General features: G+C 38.5%; 1 protein-coding gene across 1 annotated transcript in view; it reads right to left on the reverse strand.

Annotated features, from left to right (window-relative positions):
* The window catches only part of COL25A1 (collagen type XXV alpha 1 chain), a gene marked incomplete at both ends in the record, with an annotated part of 360,422 nt that overhangs the window by 111,530 nt on the left and 221,861 nt on the right, over positions 1–27,031 (reverse strand). The window contains 2 exons of the mRNA XM_084251726.1: positions 20,644–20,670; positions 20,811–20,837. Coding sequence (XP_084107852.1) covers positions 20,644–20,670; positions 20,811–20,837 — 54 coding nt within the window. The remainder of the gene's footprint in view (positions 1–20,643; positions 20,671–20,810; positions 20,838–27,031) is intronic.

Genomic DNA, 27,031 nt, shown 5'->3' on the forward strand with positions numbered 1-27,031 from the left:
GGCTGTGTGGAGTCGCCTATGAGGCCGCAGAGAGAGAAGATCTAGGAAAGAGCACTTGGAAAGACCATGATTTAAGGAACAAGCAGAGGAAGGGGCAACTATAAAGAGGGTTAATAAAAGTGGTTGTAGAAGCAGGAAGAGTGCTAACCCTCTTCTATATTACCGATGGCTCAAAATGATGGACACACGTGTTTATGGCATGATGTTTATCATATCGTGATTTGTGCTGCCTCAATACACATAGATGACCGGTAGTCAGGACCAGCTAACAATGGCCAGTGTGACTCACAGTGGAGGCCCCCTGGTAAGCACAAGGGCATAACGCTGAGCTGGGAGAGGCATAAATGAAAAAAAATGAATGAAAGTTTTAATTGTAAAGGTGGTCAACGGGCCCCAATAGCTAATCATATTGGAAGGAGAAATATGCGTTGTGTTGAGAAATGAGAATCCCTGAGTTTCTCCATGATGTAAATCAGACCATGATTCTGTTTGCCCAAAATATATCATGCATTACAAAACAACCATTGCAGTGGGCGTGTGTGCCGTATAAATAAAGAGGAATATTCCTAGAAGTTGATAAAATGATTACTAGCTAAGAGAGGCCAGATGGGGAAATATCATCACAGAATGCAGAAACATTTAGGTGAAAGAATATCTTTAGCTTAACAGCAGGAACTGTTAGCAGGCTAAAGGAAAAAGAAAAGAAATCCAGAGAAGAAATTGGCTGCTAAATCTTTCCATCTTGCAGTAAATGGTTAGTCTGTCCAAAGAGAAAAATCAACAATATGTAGCTAAATAGCTAAAGGAATCCTTTGGACAACCAAACAAGCTTTGGAAAATCTGTGACAATCATAATTTTGAACTGACTATGAGAGGTTGCCTTATGGAAGCACTGATTATGTAGCTGATTCAAAAAGCTCACTTTTTTTTCCTTTCTTGAGTTGCTTTTTAAAACATTTTTTTTACTTATATATTTTCACAACATTGTTCTTTTTTTAATTTTTTCTTGGTTCTAGCTTTATTTCTTAATACTTTTACTCTTTTTTAAAAAATTATTTTATTTATACATACAAAAACTGGGGTATAGGCCAGAGGTGTGGGGGGTGAGAGGATCACCAGAGACAGAGCGGGGAACAGAACAGGCAGACTGATGGAAATACACTGCTGAGGGGAGCAGCGGGTGAGTCAGGAGAGGTCTGCTGCACCATGAGGGTAGCTCCCTGGCCAGGGATCGAACTTGTGCTGCAGTGGCTTTGGTGACCTTCATAGGTTGCGTCTTAACCCCTTGTGCCACCAGGGAGGCCCAATATTGTTCATTTTTAAACAATGTTTGCTTTCCCCTCCAAAAAAGTTCACTTTTCTTGTTAAAAGATACTGTCAGTTTCATTCTATTGTATTCTATCATCAGTGCTAACCCTAGTCAATGCAGGAATTGTTTTCTTTATATGTAAATGACAAATATGAATTCACATATTCTTTAGCAGAGGAGGGTGAGCACCATCTCTCCATGGGCACCATTGCTAAAATACTAAGTAAAGGCAAACTACAGAAGGTCTGCAAACAAGCAGAAAGATGGCAGGTGAGCCTCAACACTGGCAAGGAAAATGTATTAGAACAACTGTCTAAACTCTAAACTGTTATAATCACTGTCGTATGTGATTTAGGGTTCCAGGCCCGTGGTAAAGTATTTCCTAAGGACAATAGCCAAAGAGAAGGCCACACACAGCTAAATGAGACTCAGAAGAGCTAAGGTTCCTGAGAAGTATTGCCCTTGCTTGAGGAAGCCAGGGTGGTACAAACCAAGGATGTAGGGGAGAAAAGAATTGAAGAGACTTGTCTGGATGCTTGTACAAAAATAAAATTACATCAGTTTTATTTGTAAAACCTTTGCTATTGAAACGGAGCTATTCTTTCCAAGGGAAACTTGAGAGAACAGTCCAAGCTTATAAACAAGGATGAGGATGGACATGATAATGATGAGTACCCATGTGAGACTATGTGCCAGATGTTATACTAAGAGCTTTAGAGATACTCTCCTATGTCCACAGAAAACTGGATCAAGAAGTTGTGGACTATCCATCCATACACTGGAATACTATGCAGTCATAAAGAAAGACAAAACACTACCATTTCCAACAAAATGGAGAGTTCCAGGGAATGGTGGGTAGTAAGGCAAATTAGAGAGACAGACAAATATTGGAATTTACTACACAAAATCCAATACCTATAAAAACTAGCAGACATTAATAAGTGACTGACATTTCTGAGTTAAAGGGATATAGAGAGAAAGTGTCATAGGATATAGGAGATGGTGATGGTGTAAAAATATAAAAATACATACAAAAAATAGACCAACTCTTTTCTTCCTCACAACAACTACTGGACAGATTAAGGAATTTGAGTACAAAGAGGCTAGGGTATTGACCACTTACTGTCAGAAGCACAGCTAACTCATGCTGGTCAACTGCTCCAGAGTCTACCCTCTTAATCATCACATTCTCCATAAAACCATCACAATCTTTGAATTGCATTCCCATTTACTCATTTGCTGATAAATCCTTCCATCTTGCAGTAAATGGTGAATCTATGCATAACCGAGGGGTAAAAGTTGGCCATGCAACTCAAATACCATGGATTTATTACGATTCTACCATAAAAAAAAAAGACAAGGACCTCCCTGGTGGCGCAGGCGGTTGAGCACAGCCCTATGAAGCTGTCTGCAGCCTCTGCAGTGCTGGTTTGCTCCCCACCTGCCACGGAGATGCCCACATGGTACGGCAGACCTCTCCTGTCTTGCCCGCTGCTCCCCTCAGCAGTGTATTTCAGTCAATCTGCCTATCCTGTTTCCCACTCTGTCTGGTGAATCCTCTCACCCTCCCCCACATCTGGCCTGTACCCTGGTTCTTGTATAAATAAATCTTTTTTAAAAAGACAATATTTAGATACTGAGTTTAGAAAATGAACAAGATAGACCTTATCCCAGGCTTCCTGGAGCATGGAGAATGACCAAAGAAGGCAGACCTGAATCAAGAACCATGAATGTGGTTGGAATCTCTTCTGCTATAAATATATCTGTGCCCTTTTTCTCTCGTGTTTTTCCATTTCCTTTGCCCCCAATCATGCTCTTCATCGGCCATCAGCTACCGTCACAGAAGAAATGTAAAAAGGCAGGATGAGAAATACCAACTGATTACTGACAGACCTAGGAATCAAAATCATCTAGGAAGACACTCTTCCAAATTGACGAGAGGAAGCTCTGGTCCCGAAGTCACAGGCAGAGAGGCCTTGCTCCCCAACAGCACTGCCAAGTAGGTGACAAAATCTCCCAGGAGAAGTGGCTGTGGGACATGTGCTTGAAAGGGCTGACCGAGAGTAATCTTACTGGGAGTAGGGTTATTCTAGGAACCTTCTTCCAGAAGAACAAGAGGCTTCTCTCCATTGCCCTTTACTCCACGACCTGAATTTCTGGTGTTCTCCCAGGGTTTGCTCGGTTACACAAAACTGAAACAGTCTGTGATTTGAAAGCATCCCTGAAATTTGCATGTTTCCATAAAATATTGATGGCAAATTAGGACACATTTGCATGCTCTATAATTATCTTTATATTTGATTGTGCACATGGAGTAAACTCAAGAACCAGGCAGATAACATAAATAAGGAAGCAGCTTTAAGACAGAAGGAAGTAGGAGAGACAGCTGAACAGGAGCCAAGCTGGGACTGAAAGGAAACTGGGGACTCCACTGATTTTACCACAGGGGAGGGCCCTGTACTTCTTCACCTGATTCAAGAAAAACCAGAAGGCAGGAAGATGTTTTGGAAACCAATGCTTCTGACTTCAAATGGTTGTGATCCATCCAAATTTACTTTAGAACATTCTATCATCCAAACAAAAATACATTTGAGGGGGAGATGTGACCCACAGACTGCCAGTTAAAGATCTTGCATCCAGTGTTTTTGAAAGTTGAATTAGAAGAAGTATAGGAGAACTTTGCCTCCAAAAAAGAAAAAAAAAAACATTTTGTTGCAATAGCATTGAAGAAAGGATTCCAAATTTTCACATCAATCACAGGTTGTAATCCAGAACGCTGGTTCTTAAATCATAAAAACTTTAAACATGTGAGTATTACTCAGGACCTCTAGGGCAAATGGAGAACAAGGTGCGATTCCTTTTTTGTAAAGGAATTACGACCTCCCATAGTGAGGGCCTGTTCAGAAGGGTCCCGGGATTTGAGCTCCTGGTGAAAGAGACTGTTGTAATCTATGTGAAAGTTATAGTTTCTTTGGGAATCTCAGAACAGAAATTCCCAATATTTATGAAATTAAATCTAAATTTTATAATGATATAGATACTAGAAATCATAATATGAGCTTTCTACTTTTTGGTTTTAATTTCCTGGCTGCAGTTGATGTTATTTAATGATATGCAGTAATTTTTTAATGCTAAGTTGTTGTAACTGGCTATAAAGGCATTTTATTATATTTTTGCTATATTATTATATTTATATTAAAATTTTAAAGTTTTATTTATTTGCACTTATAACTTATTGAAAAACCACATTGATAATATTCAAATTCTTTTTTACTTCAAATGTCCTTTACTTACTACAAATTTCAAAATTTAGATGTAAGTAAGCCAGACAAAAATATCAAGGGTAAAAATTAACTTGTCTTAGAGAGTTACAAAAAAGGGAGACTCGAAATAAGCTTTAGCTTCAATTTCTAACAGGGCCAATTCTCTCTTTATTTAAAGATAGTTGATATCCCATTTATCAAAGGAATGTACCACATAGCCGATTTTTTTCTTCCTGTGATTATAAAATTAATTCAAAGTGTAATATGTTCTTTTAATTTAGTAAACATCACATGGAGTTTTTGCCTTATTTAAAGAAAAAAAAATAAAAAAGCAACTACTGATTGTCTTCTGTGTTTGAACACATGAAGGGATAGTATTACAAATCAGTAAGATCAATGGAAAATACTTCTATGATATCTTAATAGATCTGAAAGCAATAGCCCAGTTTTCAAAACACATACATGTTTTATACATCTTCTTTTTTTCTTCAATGGGTCTCTGATTTCAGCACCCATAAGGAACAAAGTTTATGTTTTAAAAACCAGGTGGAATCTGGAATGCTCAGATAAGTAACCAGTTCTACCACCTCATCAGCTACAACCTTTATGACTCCCATATGTGGTTAAAAAGATTATAAGAAGTATGCCTACCATATCATTATTGAAACTGAATTACTTATTTACACAGGAAACACTGCCAACCTTTCTGCTTGTGTGATACAAGAGATTAGCCATTAAGGAACAGAAAAAAGAGGGAAAATGATTTATCATTTTCCAGCTGGGATGAAGCTTCAGAACATGACATACCGTTGAGATGAAACTTCATAAACATTAATAGTGAGTTCAATTGTCCGTGATTCTTGACTTGTGAAGTGTTTGGGGGAAATTATTACATGTTGAAAAAACAGTATGAAACAGATGTGCCTAAGGGGTAACGAGAAACATTTTCAAGGGAACTGCCAGTCAACTTTTGCACAAGGCATTGTTACCCAATTTGTGAATATTAGACCCTTAATCTTGCATCCCCGGTCCTATTCTTGGTAGTATTTGTTTGACTGCTGTACTTGGATAAAAGGAAGGAACATAAAAGGAAGGGAAAGTCAAACCAAGGGCTTGGGGAATCAAAGTTAGTTTGAAGAAATGACTTTCTTAGCCTGTTTTAGTCTGAAGATGTTACTCTCACAATAATATTTGTTCAGAAATTATCATTCAGATCATTTTTGCAGGAGCTGTAGGGGGAATTATAGGAGAAAGAGCAAGAAGGTAAATCCTGAAAAATATGGACTGATATCTTTTATTGACTAAAGTCAAGTCTAGAATAATTATTAAAAGGATGCCTGGTGAAAATTTAGAAAAGAATTGAAGTTTATAAATGCTACCTTCATTTCCTTTAAAGAAAAAGGGATACCATTAGTGAATGGATAAACATATATAACTAGATTACAGCAAAGGTGTATCAAGCTTTCTTTGATTATCCTTAGATACTATATCATGAAAGTTGAACACAATACTCAACAAAAATAGTGGATTTATAATTGGCTAAACAATTCACCTATGTAATATGGCTTACCCGGCCACACAGTTCATGCCCTCAGTACTGATGGTGGGGGGAAGCAAATATTGTTTAAAAATGAACAATGATGTAAAAAAAATTTTTAAATTAATATATATATAAATTAAGTTTTATTTATATAAAAAAGAAAGTAGATGTTTGTATTGTCTGTCACTAATTTAAAAAATTATTTTGGGATTAAAATATACTTAAAGTCATACGTGATATAAGACGCTATGCAGAAAATCAGTGGATAATGCAGTTCTAGGCACACAACATGTACTCAATAAATGTCACTTCTTAATCTTAATAAAAAAATCATTAAAGAATTAAAAAAATAATTAGATTAATCTTATCAAACCTTGGGTTTGGGAATGATTTCTCTCTACATATATACATTTGTTTCTGTACCCATCTCTCCAATCTCCGGAAAAATGATGCAGAAAAATTTGAGCTAATGCTGACTTTAACCTTTGAACAGACCTGGTGAACAAATACAAAAAAACTCTACAGTGCCATAGGTTGGTAATCACCAATGTAAGAAGAGTTCCACATAATTTTAAACAAATGATATGTAGATGCAGATAAACTCAATCAATGTGCAATAAGATGGGTAGACCTGGAGGGAATGATGCTAAGTCAGAAGGAGAAAGATAAGCAGCAGATGATTTCACTCACATATAGGCTATAGAGAAACAAAACAGGAACAGACAAAATCAAACCAAAGCAAACCCTAGAAATATGACTATGGAATTGAGGCTACTCAAAGGGGCGGGAACAAGGCAGGAGGGTGCCCAGTGGCCGAGGATAACGGACTATGGAGACTTCCATTGTGGGTGTGGTAAGTGACATTTGAGGAGGAGCTGTGAGCTGAGGAGGTGCGAGCCTTAACTCAAATCCAATGTTACCTCAATAAAAGGGAAAAGAATGCTAGCAAGTAGTTTGGAGACGCCAAATAAGATGAATCTACTATCAGAATCTGGAATCTGGTCCACAGGCTGGCTGCTGGCAGCCCCTAATGTGCCTTATGAGAATTATTAATTCAAAATACAGAGGGAAGATTATACAAAACAGTGGACACATTTCAAAATAAAGGAAAAGAAAGACATTGGATTCCTTCTGACTGCTACAACCAAGGGTGTTACCCTCCACCACAGAAAGAAATCCCATATAAATTGTGACAGTTTCTCAAACTACAACCCTGTGGGCACATGCCATTTCTTTGACACATTCTAAAATCTTGAGTTGTTCTAACAGTTACTATGTAAAATTCTGGGTAGATACCATGAGTCAAGCTTTGCATTCTTCTTTGACACATTTTATTAGAGCTACAAGGCTCCAAAGTGGAAGTAATACCACAGACCAGGATCGAATTACAGCATTAACAATCAACGTGGTGCTGGTGACATACCAAGCTTGCTCTTTTTCAATTTTGTTTGACTTTTCTGGCTAAAATTGTAAAAAGAAGGGTGAAGTTGTAAATCTCTATATTAATTTTCTGGGCCAATCCAAAATATCTAAGAGATCTCCAGATAGTCTCTTCCTCCTGTAACTCCTCAAAATTCATTTCCTAGTATGATAGTATCGAATAATCATGAATAACTCCCAATCAAAAGATTGGAAGACTGAAAAGTAAATGTGCGAGAATGAAAAAGACAACACAAATAGAATGGCTTCTAGAATTTTCTGACCCTGAAGAGTCTTCAGACACTTTGCTTTGTCAATATGGAAATAGTGTCAGTTGATCTGTGCCAGAGAATGAAAGTAGGGGTGATGTTCTTAATTTAAACATAGTAGCTACCTACTAGATAGAAAAAGAATAACAGTATTTTAAAAGGAAAAATAATATTCCTGACTATTGTCTTCACGGTCAAAATTACAGATCCTGCTGATTATAAATTGTTTAAACAGCAAAGCTATGACAAAGTGTAAAAATAATCAATAAAGATGGTTAAACACTAGCTAGCGGCTTTTTGCCATATGATGGATATATCAGCCATGCTAATGAAGACAAATAGTTTCAGACTTTCAAGACATCTGATAAAACCATACTAATGATTTACAATCTTTCCAATGTTTACCTTCTCAAGAACAGCTCAGTAGGATAAAAATAAATTGAGAGTAAGGAAGAATCAAGGCTGAAAAACTGCAAGGTGCTGCTATAACTTATGTTAAATGCAAGAAATAAGTTAGAGTCTCTTCCGTATCAAAACTTCATATTCCTAAGAGAAATTCTGGTGCTGGATTTTTAGGAATTTCTGGCTTCCTCAGTGCTTAAGAAACACAAAAGAGTAAGTCTGCTCAGAAAAGGTAACTGACTTCCAGCCAGGGCTCAAACTTTCCTGCATATTCAAGTCAAGGAACTGTTTGTCCCTCAAAAACCATCAAGAAAAAATTCATTTATAATGGACTCTACTGGAAATCTGAGCCAACCTTTGATGACAGACTCAAGAACTATCACTGTGATTGCTTTCATCGAACTTTGCAAAGGGACATTGAGAATGGATTCTCTTGAGGGCTAAGACAAGCAAGAAGAAAAATCAAGCATTGAATGACTAAAAGTTAAGCCACATTCTCTTTAAGGCATTCTGAAATACTACACTGAATAGAAAGATAATTTTGAAAAACAGGTAAGGGATCTATATCAACTTCACCCAAAAAATACTTTACAAATTTGAGTATTATCTTTTCTTACTAGGTATTAGCATATAAAAAAAGTAGATACATATTTGAATGTGTTTAGACTTGGCATATGTGAATAAGAATCTATACTCATGGAGAACTGCTTGAAAAAGATAGCACAGGCAGGTGCAACCATAATATTCATGCACCTGCATATGTGTCTAAAAAAATCTCTAGAGATAGAATAATTCCTGTTAATGAGAATTGATATGAACTAATACACCATACAAAATGATCTACAGTATATTATTTTAAATGTTTGGTTATGAAGAAAGCAAGTGTTTTTCAATCTTAATGTGAGAAACAATGCATAAACCTTAAAAAAAAAGGCAAAACAATGCATCACATGCCCCTCAGAATCGAGTCTGTTTTCTAGTGTTGTGTGTGCAAAGCTCTCTCCCTCACATCATTCATTCCTCACCCCCACTTCAGTCACAGACTCATTGCCAAAAACAATCCCGAAATTGCACGAAGTGAACATCTCCTCCATATCCCGATGGCGTCAAGACTTTAGCCCAAGGCTGGGCCACAATTTTACTCATCTAAATAAACAGATTAATTCAGCTTCTAAAAATAGGCCTGATAAAAGGTCCAATTAACAGAATGCATTGTTAATTAAGAATTTGGGGGTGTCTCCCTTAGCCTTTTTCTCACTTGCCAATGCACGCAGAATGTTCAGGCTATAGGTTCTTCTGAAGACATGGTGAAGGGCAGGAATCTCACCTGTTGTTCTCATGCTTCTAGGCTTAAGTTAGTTCCTGCTACTTCACATTGCAGCCATTACACGGGCTACAAGCCAGAAGGTCAGGGACACACTGCTGTGCCAGTTTCTCTCCTCTGGTCTACTTCCCATTATTTCCTTATCTTAATTCTTAATTTGAGTGAATTCCTTCAAGCCTGTAGCCAACTGTAGTTCCTGTCCTGGCAAGAGCAGCTTAAGTTACTATTTCTGTGATGTTTTCATTGCTATATTGGGGGGGGAGGGGTTGATACCACCTTTTCCATCACTAGGACCCTTGTACTAATGGATTGATGCTGGACTCACAAACTGCTTGGTGTGTGGAGCTATGAAAACAATCGTGTTTCATTATCACCCTCATCATTACTATTATTATTTGTGTGTATTTATCATTCAAAGTTCATTGTGCTAATAAAAAGTTAGTGGTTAAAGGGTACCACAGTTTGGTGAAGGACATGTTTAGAGTTATAGTGCTGATCTTGCTGTGCTAGCAACATGTGAATTCTCCACTATGAACACCTGAAAACATCTGTAATGTTATACACAACATTACTTCAATTAAAAAATAAAATTAAAAAATAAAAGCAGTATCAAGTCTTCAGATGAAATATACTCGCGGCCAGCAGGGTTTGTCTGAATAGCAACATTTTGCAAACAAAAATTTAACTGACTTCTCTGAAGATGAAAAGCAAATCTTCCTAACCGGATCCCTCCAAGCTCAGATAGACCTGCATTTGAAGCAGGACCTCGCCACTGACATCCCATCTCCCACAAAGCCAGTCCTGTTCGCCACTGTGATTTACAGGCTGTGTCTGCTGCAAGGAGCTGGTGGACACATTAGTGCAGGTAGGCTTATGAAAGGATGCTGCTGTCTGGCACTAAATGACTTTCCAGAGACCCATCTCATTCAGACCTACAGGAACAGTTCTCCCCGCATATGCGCTGTCAGTGTGTGAGCATCTATTCCACCCATCTGATGGGAAGAATCAGAAATACAGCCCTGCATTCTAGTCCTTTCTGCCAATTCTCAAGCAACATTTGAAATCTGCCTTCTCATACTTTCCTGCTTTCTATTTAGTTAATCCACTTCGTGAACATTTTTGTCATAACTAATTCTGAGTGATGGGTAAAAGAATCTTGTTGGATTTTGCATATAAATTGTTTTATTTCCTATTTGCAATATGCTTATTATTTATAGATATTACCAACTACCATATGTTGATTGCCTTATCCATTTTTTAGATACAGGTTTATAAAAATGTTTTCTCACCAGCTTCCTTTCTCTTCCTTACGGATATTGAAAATCACCAACCCCAAATCTATCTCTCCCTCCACATTTTATCATATGCCTCAGTTACATGCGTTAATGCAAATCACAGCTTCATTTATATGGATTAATATACCAAAAACTCTGGTTTGAATTTGAGTGAAAATTAACTCACTTAAATACGCGACAAAGAGAATAGGATCTCCTGTATTGTTTGGGGATGTCTAGAGGAATTTTTAAGTTGGTTAGAAATATATTTTATAGAAAGCAGCAATTATAAAAATTCAAACAAAAGAAGTAGATGGAATAATATTAAATGTATATGCACAGATTTTTCTCTTTCACTCCACCCATTTTCAAGAAAATGTGAAATGGTATACATTTGCCTGAAAAGACTGGAAGGTATATGTTTATATTTATAAGTCGTATAAAACAGTAGAAATGAGAATATTGCATTTGCTACAAGTCATAAGAAGTGTGAACAAATGAAGTCTTCAAAAGATAGAATAAATAATTATTTGTATATTAAGTCCACTGCTTTGAAAAAGACTAAAGGAAAATGCATTGGCTACTTGAACTGCTTGACATTATTCTCCAGAATTCTGTGTCAAAGGTCATGCTTAAAATTGGAATGTGGTTTTATATGTGTGGTCACTAATAAAAATTTTAGTTAATGGCTCAAATCTCAGGCAATCATGTGGTATTATTTTAATGTCAAGTTATGCAAAATGTTTACTTTTATGTCAACATATTTTGGATAAAAGTTTATCCTACTAGATCACTGTGCTTAAAGATTTACTTATACAATCTCTCGCTTTAGGGGAAAATATTTAAGATGTAAAGTGATGTAAAATAGGTAGTCATCATTCCCCAACCTTCCTTGGTATCTCTTTTTAGTTTTCTTACTTGATGAGTTCAGCCATACAGCCAATAACCAAAATGTAATTTGCAACAGGGAATTCCAAGGAAAATGTTGTCTACTCATCAGCAAATGTTTGCAAAAATAACTTATTTTTCAATTGACCCATTTTAGGAGGCTCAGTTCAACACACCAGCTCTTAGTGGTTTGAAGCATGACAGAGCACACTCAAAAGAGAACTGATTATAAAATATAACAAGAACATTTGCAAATTTAATGAGCTTTCTGTTTCCATGCCAACTTCTGCTGAATCTGGAAAGCATTAAAATATTTTTCACACAAATTATTTCTTTTCATTGTGTTATATCTATTCCCTTTCCGCAATACATTCAGCACCAAATGAGTAGCATGTTCATTAGTGCTAAAGAGAAAGGCAAGGGTTAAGTAAATAAGAGCATCAAATTAATATCCAGGCCTAAATGTTTTAGCAGAGCCAAAGAGTCTGTTTAATCATTCAAGTCAACAAAGGTTAAGATAATAAAATAAACTTTTAAATGCTTTCCTTCTCTGGAACTTAATCTATCTTGCCAAAGATGTTTTTAAGATGCTATCAGTTTTGTGTAGACCCAGCTGCTATGAAAATCTACTTGAATATACTGGGAAGAGAAATAATTTTATGAAAAGCGTTAAGGGGAGCTCTTGGGTGGCTTATTGAAACTGTGAGAGCCCAGGATTCATTTAAAACCAGCTGTTGGCTGATGATGTTGAGACCAATAACCACTAAATCCTTAATTTATCAGACTTCTGTGTTATTTGGCAAGGTGATACCTTCATGATATGTGCTCATTTTGTTGTCTACGTTTGATCAACAAATTTGCCGCAATTTCAAAACATAGTGTCCTAATTCAAGAAGGCAGTACTAAACATTAAAATCACTTTGCTTATTTTTAAGGCTATGTTTTTGAGTTGTTAAGATAGAGGAAAGAAATATGAACCATTCATATCAAAGTATTTGGTACCATTCAGAGTCCCAGGGGTTCCCTAAATTCATACTGGGGTCAAGGCCCCAGAAGCCCCCTTCAATAATGCAGAGAGGTCGTGATACAGTCGAGGATGCAAATGACAATGGGAAAATCCTCAAAAATCTGACTCTTCTACACTTGACATTCAGGTTCTGTTACTGATCAAGAAATGTAATTCAATCTTTTGCAAAGAGAGGCTCAGAATAAAAGCAGGATCAACAAAATACCTCCTAGTACATGTAAACAGTATTATGAACAGCAGGAAACAGACTGCTGATCTGGTTAGCCTGAAGAAAAAAATCATAAGGGCAAAGACCAGATCTCAATAATACACAATTTTCAAGTTGGTGCCCTTGAACTGAGAAGTGACATTGTGTGACAGGTAAGTGGGTGTACTGACACCCTTGGGTGTAGGTCAGCCCACACCTCTATGCTCCATATAGAGAAAGTCTAGAGTGTCGCTAAGTGGCATTCTTTCACTCGTTTTGGGGGCTTCACAGTACAAGGAGTGTAAAGACCGAGGTTAATTACCATGGTTGCATGGAATATTACTCAGCATTCAAAAAAGATAAACACATGCAATTTGCTGCAACATGGATGGCGCTGGAAGGGATCATGCTCAGCGAAATAAGCCAAAAAGAAAAAGAAAAATACCGGATGGTCTCACTCATAGCAGGAATCTAGAAAACTTAAATAATGGACCAGGAAAATGAATAACTATAAGAAAGTGAAAATCAAAATCAACAAAAAACTATGAACCAGAGACACTTTTAGGGGGGCGGGGGCGGGAGGGGAGGGATTGGGGTCAGAATGGGGGGCTGCAATTGTATGGGGAATATAACAATAAAATTTATAAAAAAAAAAAATAATTACCATGGTTGCAATGAAAAAGGAGGCACTTATTTGCACACGTGTTCCAGCTTTTTCTATCTTGTTCACAGAGTACTGAGGGCCACCTGTAGTGGTGTGGCATGTAGATGGAGCTGAGAGCCAACGTTGAGTCTGGGTTTTGCCCGATGTGTGGGAAAGAACTCGGACTAGTCACTCACCCTCCTGTAGCCCTTCCAAACTTCACAGCCACATTAATATTTGTGCCATGAACTCACTTGTGCCAAAGTACTTGTGCCAAAGTAACTCACAGAGTTACTTTGGAGGATGAAAGAGAGAATATATGGAAAATGTAATCTGTCCGTAACTACGCACAGACTGGGTTTGTTATCATGGACAAATGTTTGCATTTTCTCCTTAGTTTCCTCATCATTAGGCTAGAATGAATGTAACTGCTTTGGAGGGTTGTTGAAATGAAGTGTGTCTTCCTGGACTGGCTGGAATATTTTAGAAACTCAATATAATCATTTATCAGTAGTATCATTATAACTCGAGCCCTATTTCTGTAGGGCTATTGCTTCCCAGTGACATTAAGGGCTTGATACCAACTATGTTATTGACAGGAGTGGCCACACCACTCAGAACAGCTCGAAGTAGAAGCTGGGAGCTGGGTTTGAACCCCACTACTGCCACTTAAAAATTATGTGCACTTCCACCAGTTACTTCACCCCACACTGTTCATGTGAAATATGGGGGACGATCAGATATGCGCTATAGAGGAGAGCTTACTACAGATTTCTCCCATATTATTTAGCCTAATCCTTATAACCATAGAGATAGATCACAGCAGAGCTAAGATTTCATCCCTGTCTGGCCCATGTGAATATAATTATTTCACTCTGCTGCATCTACTTTTGCTATTTTTCTTTCCTAATAACGTCTCTTGCTGAACCGCAGCAAGGCGTGGTGATGCTGTGTGTGTTCAAACTCACCTTGAGACATGTTCTGCTATTACTATGTCAGGTGTTATTACCTGGTCTAGGAAACATCCTCTAGCTCCCTCACAGCCGGTTTCCAATCTCTCCTTGAATTCAGGGTAAAGTCAGAACCTCCAGACTTATAACCATAAAACCTATGGTGATGAAATGCAGAAAACAGAGTGGGCACAATGACTGACAGCACAGAAAAGCACCATCCGGACCTCGAAGTCCAGAGATCTGAGGGCTGCAGTGCAGAACCTAACTGCGAAGACCAACCTGATAAATCTGTGATGACATTTCCCTGGGAGTCAAGGAGGGAAGTGCCATTTCTCTGTGGAAACCTAACTCTTAGTGTCTTAAAGCATAAAACCAAATGATGTCTATAGTTGTTACATTATCCCTAAAACAGTGGACTTGAAACCGGTTCAACGTATACTAACAGAAAGCTCATGCCAAAACCCTAGCTATTTCTTCCACATTAAATCACATGCCATCAACAGCCTTCAAAGATAGTCAACCATCCTTCCATTTACCTTTTAACTTCTCCCAATTTGATGTCCACTACCGCTACTTAACAAAAGGTGCCCCCTTAATGGCCTGCAACTCCAGCACACCAGCTCCAAAAGCTTTTCCAGACCTCGTCTCTGTAACTCTGTATTAAGAATAGTCTCCTGGCCATCCTAATTTTCTTAGTAGCTCTTCTTTTGTGCTCAAACACGGCGGTGTCCTCGTCTTTCCTTTACCTGCTCACTGTCTTTGGCTGACTCTCTACCTTCTTCCCACCCACTCAGTATGGATATTTCTAAGGCAGTTCTCTCCTCAATCTTTCACCTGCCATTTGCCTATCCTGGGACTTCATTTCTCACTCTGAGACAGTTTGGCTATGTGACTGTCACCTCCAGTTAGGATGCAACCTCAGATTTCTAGTTTCATGTTTCTACTGTTGCAATATTATTCCAGAGACACAATTCATCAAGGGCACACACTCAGAGTAAGTACAATTCAACTTCTTTATCCTCCCAACCTTCTTTGAACCAGCTGTATCAAACCAGAGACTTCAGCTCCCTGATTACCTTCTTTTTCCATTTTAACTTCTATATCCAATGAGCTCCAAGACTTGTGCTGAATTTTTACCTCAGCATCTTACGTATGTTGCACTGATTGTTTTTAAAATTAAATAGTAGGGGGGCATCATTGGTGGCACAAGGGGTTAAGACACAACCTATGAAGCTATCCACAGCCACTGCAGCACAAGTTTGATCCCTGGGCAGGGAGCTACCCACATGGTGCAGCAGACCTCTCCTGCCTCGCCAGCTGCTCCCCTCAGCAGTATATTTCAGTGGATCTGCCCATTCTGCTTCCCACTCTGTCTCTGGTGAATCTTCTTACCCTCCACACCTCTGGCCTATACCCCAGTTCTTGTATGCATAAATAAATAAATCTTCAAAAAATTAAATAGTAGGAAAAAAACCCAAAACTTTATATGTGTTTACTATTTCCAGTTCATATTATTTAGTGAATTGATTACTTCTGCTTATTACAGAGAGCCTAGAAAATTTAATTTTAATTTAATTTACATTTTTATTGAAGTAACATTGGTCTACAATATTGTTTATGACTTAGAGGTATAGGATCTTTATTTTCCAATTATTTTTTTAAACATTACTCTCACCATCGGTCTACCCATGGCCACAGATCTTTGACATAAATCTAATTTGGATCGAATTTGTCTTTTACCTTCTGCTTCAGGCATCTCTCTCACCAATTTCTCTACTGCTTGCATTATCCTTGTATCCCCTCTCTAACTGCCCAGATTTTTGGCATTTGTGGCAACCTCCCTGGTGAGGCGACTAGCTTCCTTCGCCACCCTCCTCTCCTTGACTCCCTTTCAGCTGCAGGATAACTGGGACAAGACTGGCCACTGAAACACAACAGAAGTTGGCTATGAATTCATAAGGGGGGCTTTTGTTCTCTTGATGCAGCCCTTCCCTCTCTCCTTCCTGCTGTCAAAGATACAGATGTCATGCTGGCTCGTACAGTCATGGAGAGGCTGGGAGGTCCACAGAAACCAGTAACATCACTGAATCATGTAAGTAACACCATCAACTGCCTTCTCTGTTCTCTTCTAGGAGAACAATTACTCATATCTGACTCCTATAAAAACATGAAAGTTTCTCCCATATTTGGGTGATCTTTTTAGAATTTCTTCTTGGGCTCACTCAGCCTTTACCTGATGCTGAGTCTCATACCTCCTGATATCTGATGTTCTTGACTGAGCCAGCCTAGCTCACTGCTCATCTCCCCACCGAGGACTACACATTATCATTATAGCCCAGACTTAGGACCATGTCCTGGACACTGGCATAGTCTTCCAGTCTACTGTTCTCCCTGCTTTCCATCTTTTCCAGTTCCATTCCATGCTTACTGATCCTTATCTGTCTCTGTATGTCACTATCACCAAATAAATTTCCATAAAGAAATTTGGTAATAACACCAAATGGTTTAATGGAAATTACATCAAATGATGCACTTTTAAAATGTTCATGGTCCCTTATTACCTACCACAGTAGATATTGAAAATGCTCCACAGTATAATTTCAATAAAAAAGTTCAGGTGTGTATGATAATTTTTTCAATATTTAATCTACCTCTTTGGCAATGTAATATTATTGGCCTAAAATAAATCTTGTCATTTCCCACTTGAATAATATTTTATACTATCTCTTCTTCCTGGAATGTGTCATTTCTTGCTCTTCATCTGATTGTTTTATAAAGATCACCCATTCATCAAGTCACAGTTCAAGTGTTACCTTTCCCACAGTCTGCAGTGATAATTTACAATGGAAGAATGATTGTTTTTGTAGCATCTCTTGGTACATCAATTTAAGGCATAGAACATACAGCCTCCTTTGTTTTCTTATTCTGGCACCATGAGATTATCAGCATTTTGAGGGCAGTAATGATGCAGTTATACAAAATAATGCTTTATTCTAACATTCAACATTTACTGACTCTATAGTCTTCTAAATGATGGAGATTTAAACAAGAACGACCAGGTCCTTACTCTCATGGAGTTTATATTCTAAAGAGGGGAATGTGTTATGGCTAAGAAGGAAGAAAATACAGAGTCACCTCAGATTTACATTGGGTACTTGGGAAAATTCTTTCCAAGGAAGTATATAAAATGAAATCTCAATGATAAGAAGAACTCAATCATAAGGGAACCAGAAGCAAGCAAATGAAAAGGTCACCAAGGTGAGAGTGAGTGTGGGTTGTTAGAGGACAGCATGATCAGAGTGTAGCAGGCAGAGAGGAAGACCAGTGTGTGGCGAGGTTAGAGAGACAGGTGAGGGCCAGCTCTGGATGGCGCATGGAGATCAAGCAAAGAGATTTGGATTTCATCCTAAGGTTTAAAACAGGGAGTAAAATGATCTCATTTACAGCTTAGAATGATCTCTCTGGCTGCTCTGTAGAAAATGGATTATAAAGGGTCAAGAGTGGAAGTGAGATTAATTGGAAGACTACCAAAGTAATCAAGAAGGCAGATGACAGTAGGCTCAATTTGGTGGTAGTAGAAGAGAGAAGAAATGGACACATTTATAGCCTCTATAGCATTAAACATGAAATCTTAAACATGGTAGAAGATCAGTATATATATATATATATATATATATACACATATATATATAACGATATATAAGTTGAGTGTTTCAAAATAGCCTCACTTTCTTAATTTCTGTATTATCTTCAAAATTTTCCTCTTGTGATTTACATATTAAGTCTTAACATATTATTGTTTGATACTTGAGGAACCAAAAAGAAAAAAAAAAAGGACACCATAGTTAAATAAACACTATTAATCCCATAATGGAAAGTCAACTAACAAAACACTGAGTGATGGAGGGTCATATTTTTAAGTGAACTGTGGGCAGAATGGTGGTGTCACCTGATGGGGGGGAATCCTAATGTCACCTCAATTAAAAAATAGACAAGTTTATAAATATTATGGGAATACATAAATTACTTGAAACAAATGGTAAAAAAGTGGGATTCAAAATCTATAATGGATGAAATGGACAGGGTATTTAAAAACAACGATCTACACTTTACAAAAGAGACTCCAACATCATCATTTGGAATGGGGAGCCTTCCTAGAAAAAGCAGGTTAAGTTAACTGTCACTAAAAGTGAAGATTGTTCTAGTTCTAACTTACTTTTAATATTTCTGGAATTATAAAACCTCATAGTACTATCTTGATAGGAAAACTTCCCTAATGAGTAGCTAATTAATACCATTTTACCAGAAAGCAATGTTTACAAAATCCTAAGTGCACTGAATGTCACCTGCTAGTTTCTAAATTAGAATCAGAAAGAGCAGTGATTCTGTGTATTCTCATTCTCTCCCACATGTACTTCCCAGGACATTTAGAATTTTACCCATGAAGATTTTTCCTATACTATGAATTCAGTCCAAATTCCTTCAACACAAAACAAAATCCAGGAGAAAACAGGATCGACATTTGCCACTATCCACCTGAAATACTAAGTGGCCCCAGGACCACGTGTGAAAACTGCCTGAATTCTGTATAAAAGACAGTCTGGGTTCGTCAAAGTAGTTCATGAACTTTGGCCAGACTTGCAAGGAATTTGGTCCAAGTCTTAGTTTGTAATGCAACATGAAACCAGGTGAATTTCACATGGGTTCAGGTTTCATTCTGAAAATTTGGCCTTGCTTTATCATCAATCATCACTTTTGGGAACGATGAAAGCCAACACACCTTTTTGAAAATGAGGACTTCGTGCATACTGATGACAGCTGAGCTGTGAACCACCCCTCGGTTTCCTTGGCCAAAAGAAGACTTCTCAGAATGAAAACAGTTTCTGTCTTACCTGGACAGGGCAGGTTGAGTGATTTTTGATTTGTTGTAGAAAGACTGACACTTGGTGCAGGAGACACGCCATGTGAAATAATCACATACAGAACGAGTGGCTCTATTCATCACGTAAGGTTATACAATTGAATTCCATTCACATTGATGACAGTAGGATGCTTAATCTCCCTGACCATTACGATGAACTTTTAGCTTGGATTTAAGTCATCAGCTAGAAGAACTGCCATCAGAAAGCAAATGCTCTGAAGCATCATCATTATTTCTACATGAAGAAATGGCTAAAGAATAGAAAGGAAAGTGAACCAGAGCATGCCTTTATCTATTTTAAGAAATAGGAGCAAACACTAGAAATGTTTCCAGTTTGCATCAACTGTATCTTTTGCAATGAAACCTCCACCACAGTATAAACAAGATTCAATAATTAATGATGCACAGTGTGTTACCAAAATTCTACATCCTTTCTGCTTTCAACCTGAAAGTTTTAAATGTGCTGTTTCACTGTAAAAAAATGACTCCCTTCAACCAAATACGCACTTTTGTGCATAGTGACATGAGAAAATTGAGAGGTATGTCTGAACGAAGCCACGACCTCATTGGAACAGTATGTCTGAACATTCGGGTAATAAGGCACAGATGTGAAGCAGAGGACTTGGCACTACCAAGGTAACAACAAAGCATTCACCATTGTGTTATAATGGTTAAAAGAGCCACATTTCAGAAGGATAAAAGAATCCCCTCCTCCCTGGAATGCTAAATTCTATTGCACCTTTTATCTGCTTAAAAATCTATAAAAATGAGAAATTCAAATGAGTATTATTCCAATGGGATAAAGAATAAGAATAAAAAGTGCATTAATATATTCCTCTATAACATATTTATGCAATAGCACATAAAGTTGAACTGCAGAAAAAAGGCCACATTCAATAGGAATCCACATGGCCTCTACGTTGCCAAACAACGCATGCAAATCCCAAGGACCCATCACCCCTGGGCAGCTGGTGGCTGCTGCTGTTTAGTACTGAGGCTGCCCTACATCAGCAGAGCTTGTGTTGTAGACATTCTCTAGTTAAGATAATGCAACAGGATACACACATTAGTTATTGTTCAAACTATTTCACATACAAATGATGTGTGATTTCTGCCAGCCATTCCTACACCATGCACAAAGTTAGGAAGCTGGGGCCACTTTAATATTATAGGTTTGGAGCTCACAACTAACTTTCTGCCCAGAGTTGGAAGAGAACAACTTACCCGAGGTCCCTGATCTCCTTGTTCTCCCTGCAGAGTAGGAAGAGAACAATTTAAGTACAAAGTATGTGATGCTGAGGAAACAGATCAAAACAGTCTCATGTTTGCTACAGTGGAGGGCATGTCAGCATGGATTTCCACGAGCTTGTTTCCACCCTGCATTTTCTTACCTTATCGCCTTTTGGACCAGGAGGTCCCTGGAATAAAGAGAAAATATCTGATCAGTAAAAAAAGTATGCTTTGAATAGATTATCAAGGTTAATCACGAGATTTATGCAATAAGCATTAATAGAAAGAGCTGTCAATGAAGTTTTTTCAAGGAATTTTGGGTTCTAAACTTTACTTGTAATATGGTTAGAATATGAAAATGGTATGTTATACACACACACACACATATACACATAAACAGAGAAAATACACATGTTGTAAGTACACATAAGGAAAATGGAGATATTTTCACCTCCCACCGGGAGCCTGTGGTTGTAGGTCATTTTTTCTTAATATTCCATTGTGTGAATAAACTCTCATTTATTTATTCACCTTACTGTTGATAGCCATCTATTTCCAGGGGGTTCTAGGTCTTGGCTATTCCAAATAGAACAGCTATTTAAATCATCTTAGTGTATGTCTTTTCACAAAAAAGTCCCTGTGTTTGCGTTGAGTGCAAATCTGGGGTGGGATTGTTTGATTATAGAAAATAAGTATGTTCTGTGTTAGGAGACACTGTCACATGGTTTCCAGTTTGGTTCTAACAACTTACTTTCCCACCAGCAACATATGAGAATGTCAGTGTCCCTATGTCATTATCACCACTTGCTTTTCTCTTTTTCATTTTATTTGTTTTGGTGAGAGACGTAGTAGTTTCACATTACGCTCTAATTTGTATTTTACAGTAATCTTTTAACTTGAATGCCTTTTAATGCATATATTGGCCATTTTGCATATTCTTCCATAAAATGTGTTCACATTTTTTGTTTTCTTCTGAATTGTCCTAATTTACTAGAACACTTTTTATTATGAGAGTTCTGTATCTATTCTATCTACTAGTTTTTAATAAGTATTTGGCTATTTCAAACCATTTTCTATGTAAATGTCCAGCACTTGTCTTTCCAATTTGCTTTACTACACATATTTCCTTCAAACTCCTTTCATCTTGCTGTAAATGGAAATATTTCATCTTTCCTTATGACTGAATAATATTCTATTGTGTAGATAGACCACATGTTCTTAATCAAAGCCTCTAGCAGTGGGCACTGAGGTTGTTCCCATGTTTTCATTATTGGAAATAATGCTGCAGTGAACATTGTAGAACATATACTTTTTTAAGATGATGGTTTCATGTTCTTCAGGTTTCATGTTCTCCAAGGCAGGATGATGGTTTCATGTTCTCTAAGGCAGGATGGCTGGGTCACGTGAAATTTCCATTTTTTGTTTTTCAGGGCAAATCCAAATCACTTTCCAAAATGACTGCACCATATCCTCTCTAGTACCTCTTTAAATATTCTGGATGCGAGTCTTTCCCAAATCTCTATAGCAAATATACTCTCCCACTCTGTCGATTATGTTTTCATCCTCTTATCTTCAGTCTTTGATGAACAGACGCTCTCCATTTCAATAAAAGTCAATTTAACATTTTTTCCCTCTTTTAGTGACCCACTCAAGAAATCTCTGCCTACTTCAAGATCATAAAGAGGTTCTACATTTATCCTAAAAGTTAAAAATTTTATTGTTTTGTCTTTCATATTTCTATCTCAATGCTGAGATGGATTCTTCCCTACAGGGGTGCCAAAGTAATCCAATGTCATCGAAAATGCATCTTTTACCTGTTGCTATGGCTCTATCCTTGTCATAAATCAGATGAGCACTGTAAATGGCAGAATCTTCCCTAGCCTGGGTCACTGGGTGTGTGAACTCTTGCTTACCAGCCCATGGGAACAGCAAAAATGAGGGGAAGGCAAGGGAGGGGATCCACATATACAGAGGACCTATTTAGGAATTTTCTTTTAAAGATTTATTTATTTATGCATACAAGAACTGGGGTACAGGCCAGAGATGTGGGGGGTGAAAGGATTCACCAGAGACAGAGTGGGGAACACAACATGCAGATTGACTGAAATAACACTGCCGAGGGGAGCAGCGGGCGAATCAGCAGAGGTCTACTGTGCCATGTGGGTGGCTCCCTGGCCGGCCAGGGATCGAACTCAAGCTACAGAGGCTGCGGATTGCTTCATAGTGTGGTGCTTAACCCCTTGTGCCACCAGGGAGGCCCCCCCTATTTAGGAATTTCTACTTTGTTGAGCAGCAGTCTATTCGCGTGCCACACAGAAATTTTATTTATCTTTGACTAGAAATACATAGCAGGAAATATTAACTCTAGAGATGTTAATACTTTTCCCACCTCTAGTTCTTGAAGGTGAAGTCTCAGCCTACCTGAAGAACTAGAGCTGTTTAGTGTTTCCTTCCATCTCACCTCTTCATCTTCAACAGGGTCAATAAAACAACCATAGACAGGAAGTACAGCCACATGTAGCAAAGAACCCCCTCAGGTCCTGGAGGAGACTGAGTCATCACATCAGGAAAGGGTGAAAACGCCCTGTTCACAGAATATCTCCTGCTGAGGACCAGCTACAGAGGAACAGAGCTAACTCCCCACTTTCAGTTGAACCACCTTTGCTAAGTGATGGAAAGTTATCAAGAAATCCATAATAATGATAATGTCACATCTCATTTTTTAAGGATTAATTTATTTATGCATACAAGAGCTGGGGTACAGGCCAGAGGTGTGGGGGGTGAGAGGATTCACCAGACAGAGTGGGGAATAGAAGAGGGGTAGAACATGTGGGTAGCTCCCTGGCTGGGCAGAGGATCACACTCATGCTACAGAGGCTGTAGACAATTTCATAGGTTGTGTCTTAACCCCCTGTGCCACCAGGGAGGCCCACATCTCATATTTTGTATGTTCTACCAGCAACAAAAAACTTTCACTAGTTTCTGCTTGTAATCTTCTCCCAACGCAATGAACAAAGTATTGTGATATTTCTTTGACAGATGCCAGAAATAAAACTTAAAGATGATCAAAATTAGGGCTCTTGTAACTTAGCCAGGACTTTAACCTCATCTGTGTGACTTTCAGGATGGTGGGTTTGGATGCTGAGTGTGGGGCTGCAGAGCCAGCAGCAGATTCTCAGAAGGATCACGACAATATGCCCGTTTGCACCGTTTATCCAGGGCCTTCTCAACTGCACTCCCCACAGTGTCTGGACATTGAAACTTGAGAAAGAGGACTTGTAGAGGGGCAGGAGGAGAGGGCTAAGTTGATGGAATCAGCCAGACAAACCCTTTTGTCTCTAATCCCCACATAATTTTGCAATTGGAAAAAAAGGGAGCCAAGAAGATTATCATAATGTTTTTATTAACGCTCTTGGTGAATCAAGGAGTGAGTGATGAGTATGGTCTGTGTGCTTGCCTCTGTAAAATTAAGGTTAAGGGATTTATTTGGTCATTTTCAACATACTCAGAATACTCATTAATGCTCTACCACTTGGATTCCATTTCTGGCACAGGAAACCCAAAGGAAAGAATAATAGGAGGCCTGCAGTTGAGTTTAAGAAATAATGGAGATCTTAGTCTTGGTTAAGTTATCATGTTATTTCCCTCTATTTTGACTTTTATCTATGTTCACTGTGTGCCTATCAAGAGTGGCAAGGCTGCAAGAGCTGGTGAGGACATGGAGGGGGGAGCCTGATTTAGAAAAACAAGTAGCCTGTATTGGAAAAGCTATCGTCCAGTGCCAAAGTGCTAGTCCCACACTCAGAATAGATTAGCATAAAGAAAAATGAGCTCTGGAAAATGCAGCCACTGCAAGATGGCTTTACAGCCACTGTGGGCCCCTCCCCAGCCCAATAAGCTTCTCCCCCCTAGTCTCATTTGCTGTTGCTGGTGAGATTGCAGAGGCTGAGCCGTCCCCATATCAGGCTTTTGAAGATGCTTTGGCTGGAGGCATGTTTGGGGTCAGCTTTCCTGAAATTATTTTATAGAAGGGACCAGGAGTCGCTTTTTAACTCCACAAAACCACAAGCGTCAGCAAGAGCTCTACAGACTGCTAGAGAAGGCAAGGAGGCTTGAATCCCCAACATGTGAAAATCTGTGTTCACGATTGAGCAATAAATTGCTACTTCAATAGGGGGTGTTTCTGAGCAGACAGACTGGCGTCCTGGCACCTGCTAGCTCAAGACACAGTGAAGCCGAGGTCAGCCCCCACCCACAGCTGTGCAACCGCCGGGGCACCATACCCCACTTGTGCTCCCAGGATTAACAGCAGGTGTTTTCTTCTGCTCTGAGTGACACCCCCTCTTCCTTCTGAGCTGGACCCTCTTCACTGCAAATAGAGGTTGAACTGTAATAAAAATGTGGGCAACCTTAGCTGCAGTAGACAGTATATCAAAGTACTATCGATGGGAGTCTTGGTTCTTTTCTACATTAAAACATGACAAATGAAACAAAGTGTTGTTAGATTATAAAGCTGGGTCATTAATTTTTTCTCTTTAGACTAAAACAACTGAGTATTCTAAATGAAAGGATAGACAGCTGAGTGTTAATCACACAAATGGATGGATTATTTGAATTGCAGAGTATTTTACTAGGTGTTTTGTTGTGCCCAACCGCACCAAGCTAACAATCTAATATTTACTGGTTCAGGTATCAGGATCAGTGGCTGGTTGGTAACCATTTGAAGATAGATTTTTGTTGCTAAAGCAAGGCTGAGGTCAGTGTGAAAAGGGAACATCTTTCTTAGAGTTTCTTTTGGTTTTGTCCAGTTCTTCTGTTCTGATTGCATAGGCTGGAGTCAGATCTTTCCTAATGTCCATTTCATGATAAATAAGAATATTTGAGATGATACTTACAGTTGGTTTTATAAAGCGGGTCTAACTGCATATATTTTCAAAGGCGCTAACAAAGTTTTCATTAGTGACATGACTTTCAGAATGTTGTTAGAGAGTAAATCATCTCCTACCAAGACATTCATAAATGTCGGTGGCAAGCCTCAAATTAGCCCCTATTGCAATGACATTAAATTCAGAATGTACATCACAACCTTTCCATTTGTACCACACCTGTGCCAATTTCATTTCCCCAAAGCTTCCACCCCAAAACCCAAGGCTTTAGCCACCTTTCCATGCTCTTTTATATATTTCAATTAAAAAACAAAAATCAAGTAAAAAGCAACAATGAACAAGAAGCAGAATAAGTGAGATTCAGGAAAATACTGAATTTTGAACTACATGAAGTAATCAAAATATAGCTGGAAAAAGACAGACATTCATAGGGGCTGATGTTCCAATAAAGGCTTTTCACTCAGCAGAACTATAAATTTCACCTACTTTGAACTGGAAAAAGCTAAAGTGGGAATCATTTTTAAAAGATGGCAGTCATGAAAGCAAAATTAAATTCTGTAAGAGGTAGAAAAACTGGAAAATGAGAAAACCCTGGAAATTCTTGGCAGACAGACCGAAGTGCTGGAATAAGAATGGGTTATGATTTCTGTTCCAGAAAACCATAGATCATTTTTTTGTTTTTGCAATATAATAAGGCTTTTTCTGATTAATCTTTTCATGACTATAGAATTATGAGGACAAGCAAGTTTCATTTTCTAAGTATTTATAGCCAAATATCAGCCAGGCAACGTTCTCTGGGTCTGGAGGAGGAACATGTAAACATAATTATAATCGGAGGAATAAATGCCGTGTTGTGGGAGTGCAGAAGAGCCGAGCCGGCAGGAAAGCTGCAGTTAAAAAGATGATATTAGAATAGGTTCTGGCAAACTGTCCTTAGATAAGGGGGTGGGGGGGAGCCAAGAAGATGTGTTGGGGTCAGAGGACACCCAGCTACCACAGATGATGAAGAGGCTTTAAGAGTAGTCAGAATAGGGAGTGTAGATGGGGAAGGAGAGGCAGAGACAGTGACAAAGGCTGGCAAACAACACGCAGGTGCTTAGGCCAGATTCCATCATTGGTTTTACAAGGGGAGGACCAGATCAAGGGTGTTTTGTGGAAGGCTGAGAACATTGAATGTTATTCCTCTTCGAAAGCTGGTACCTTGGTCCAGGAGACAGATGGTGAAGATGGGAATTAAGATGACAACAAAGAAGACACAAAGTTCTAGATTCAGAAGACATAGTTGAGGTAGAGCCAACAAGACAAGTAAATTAGTTGGACAAGGGAGGGGGGGCAGGGTACAGGTGGTCAACATAGTTTAAGAAATCTTGCTCCTTTGGAAGTTTCCAATTTAGTGCATTTGCAGAAAAGTATTGTCCCAAGTTGGGTCATGTCAGATAAAAACAGCAGCTCCAGAGTCAAGTGCACCATAGAGAGGTTTGAGTCTGGTTTTAGGG

The sequence above is a fragment of the Talpa europaea genome, assembly GCF_964194135.1.
Source record: "Talpa europaea genome assembly, chromosome: 13".
NCBI lineage: Eukaryota > Metazoa > Chordata > Mammalia > Eulipotyphla > Talpidae > Talpa > Talpa europaea.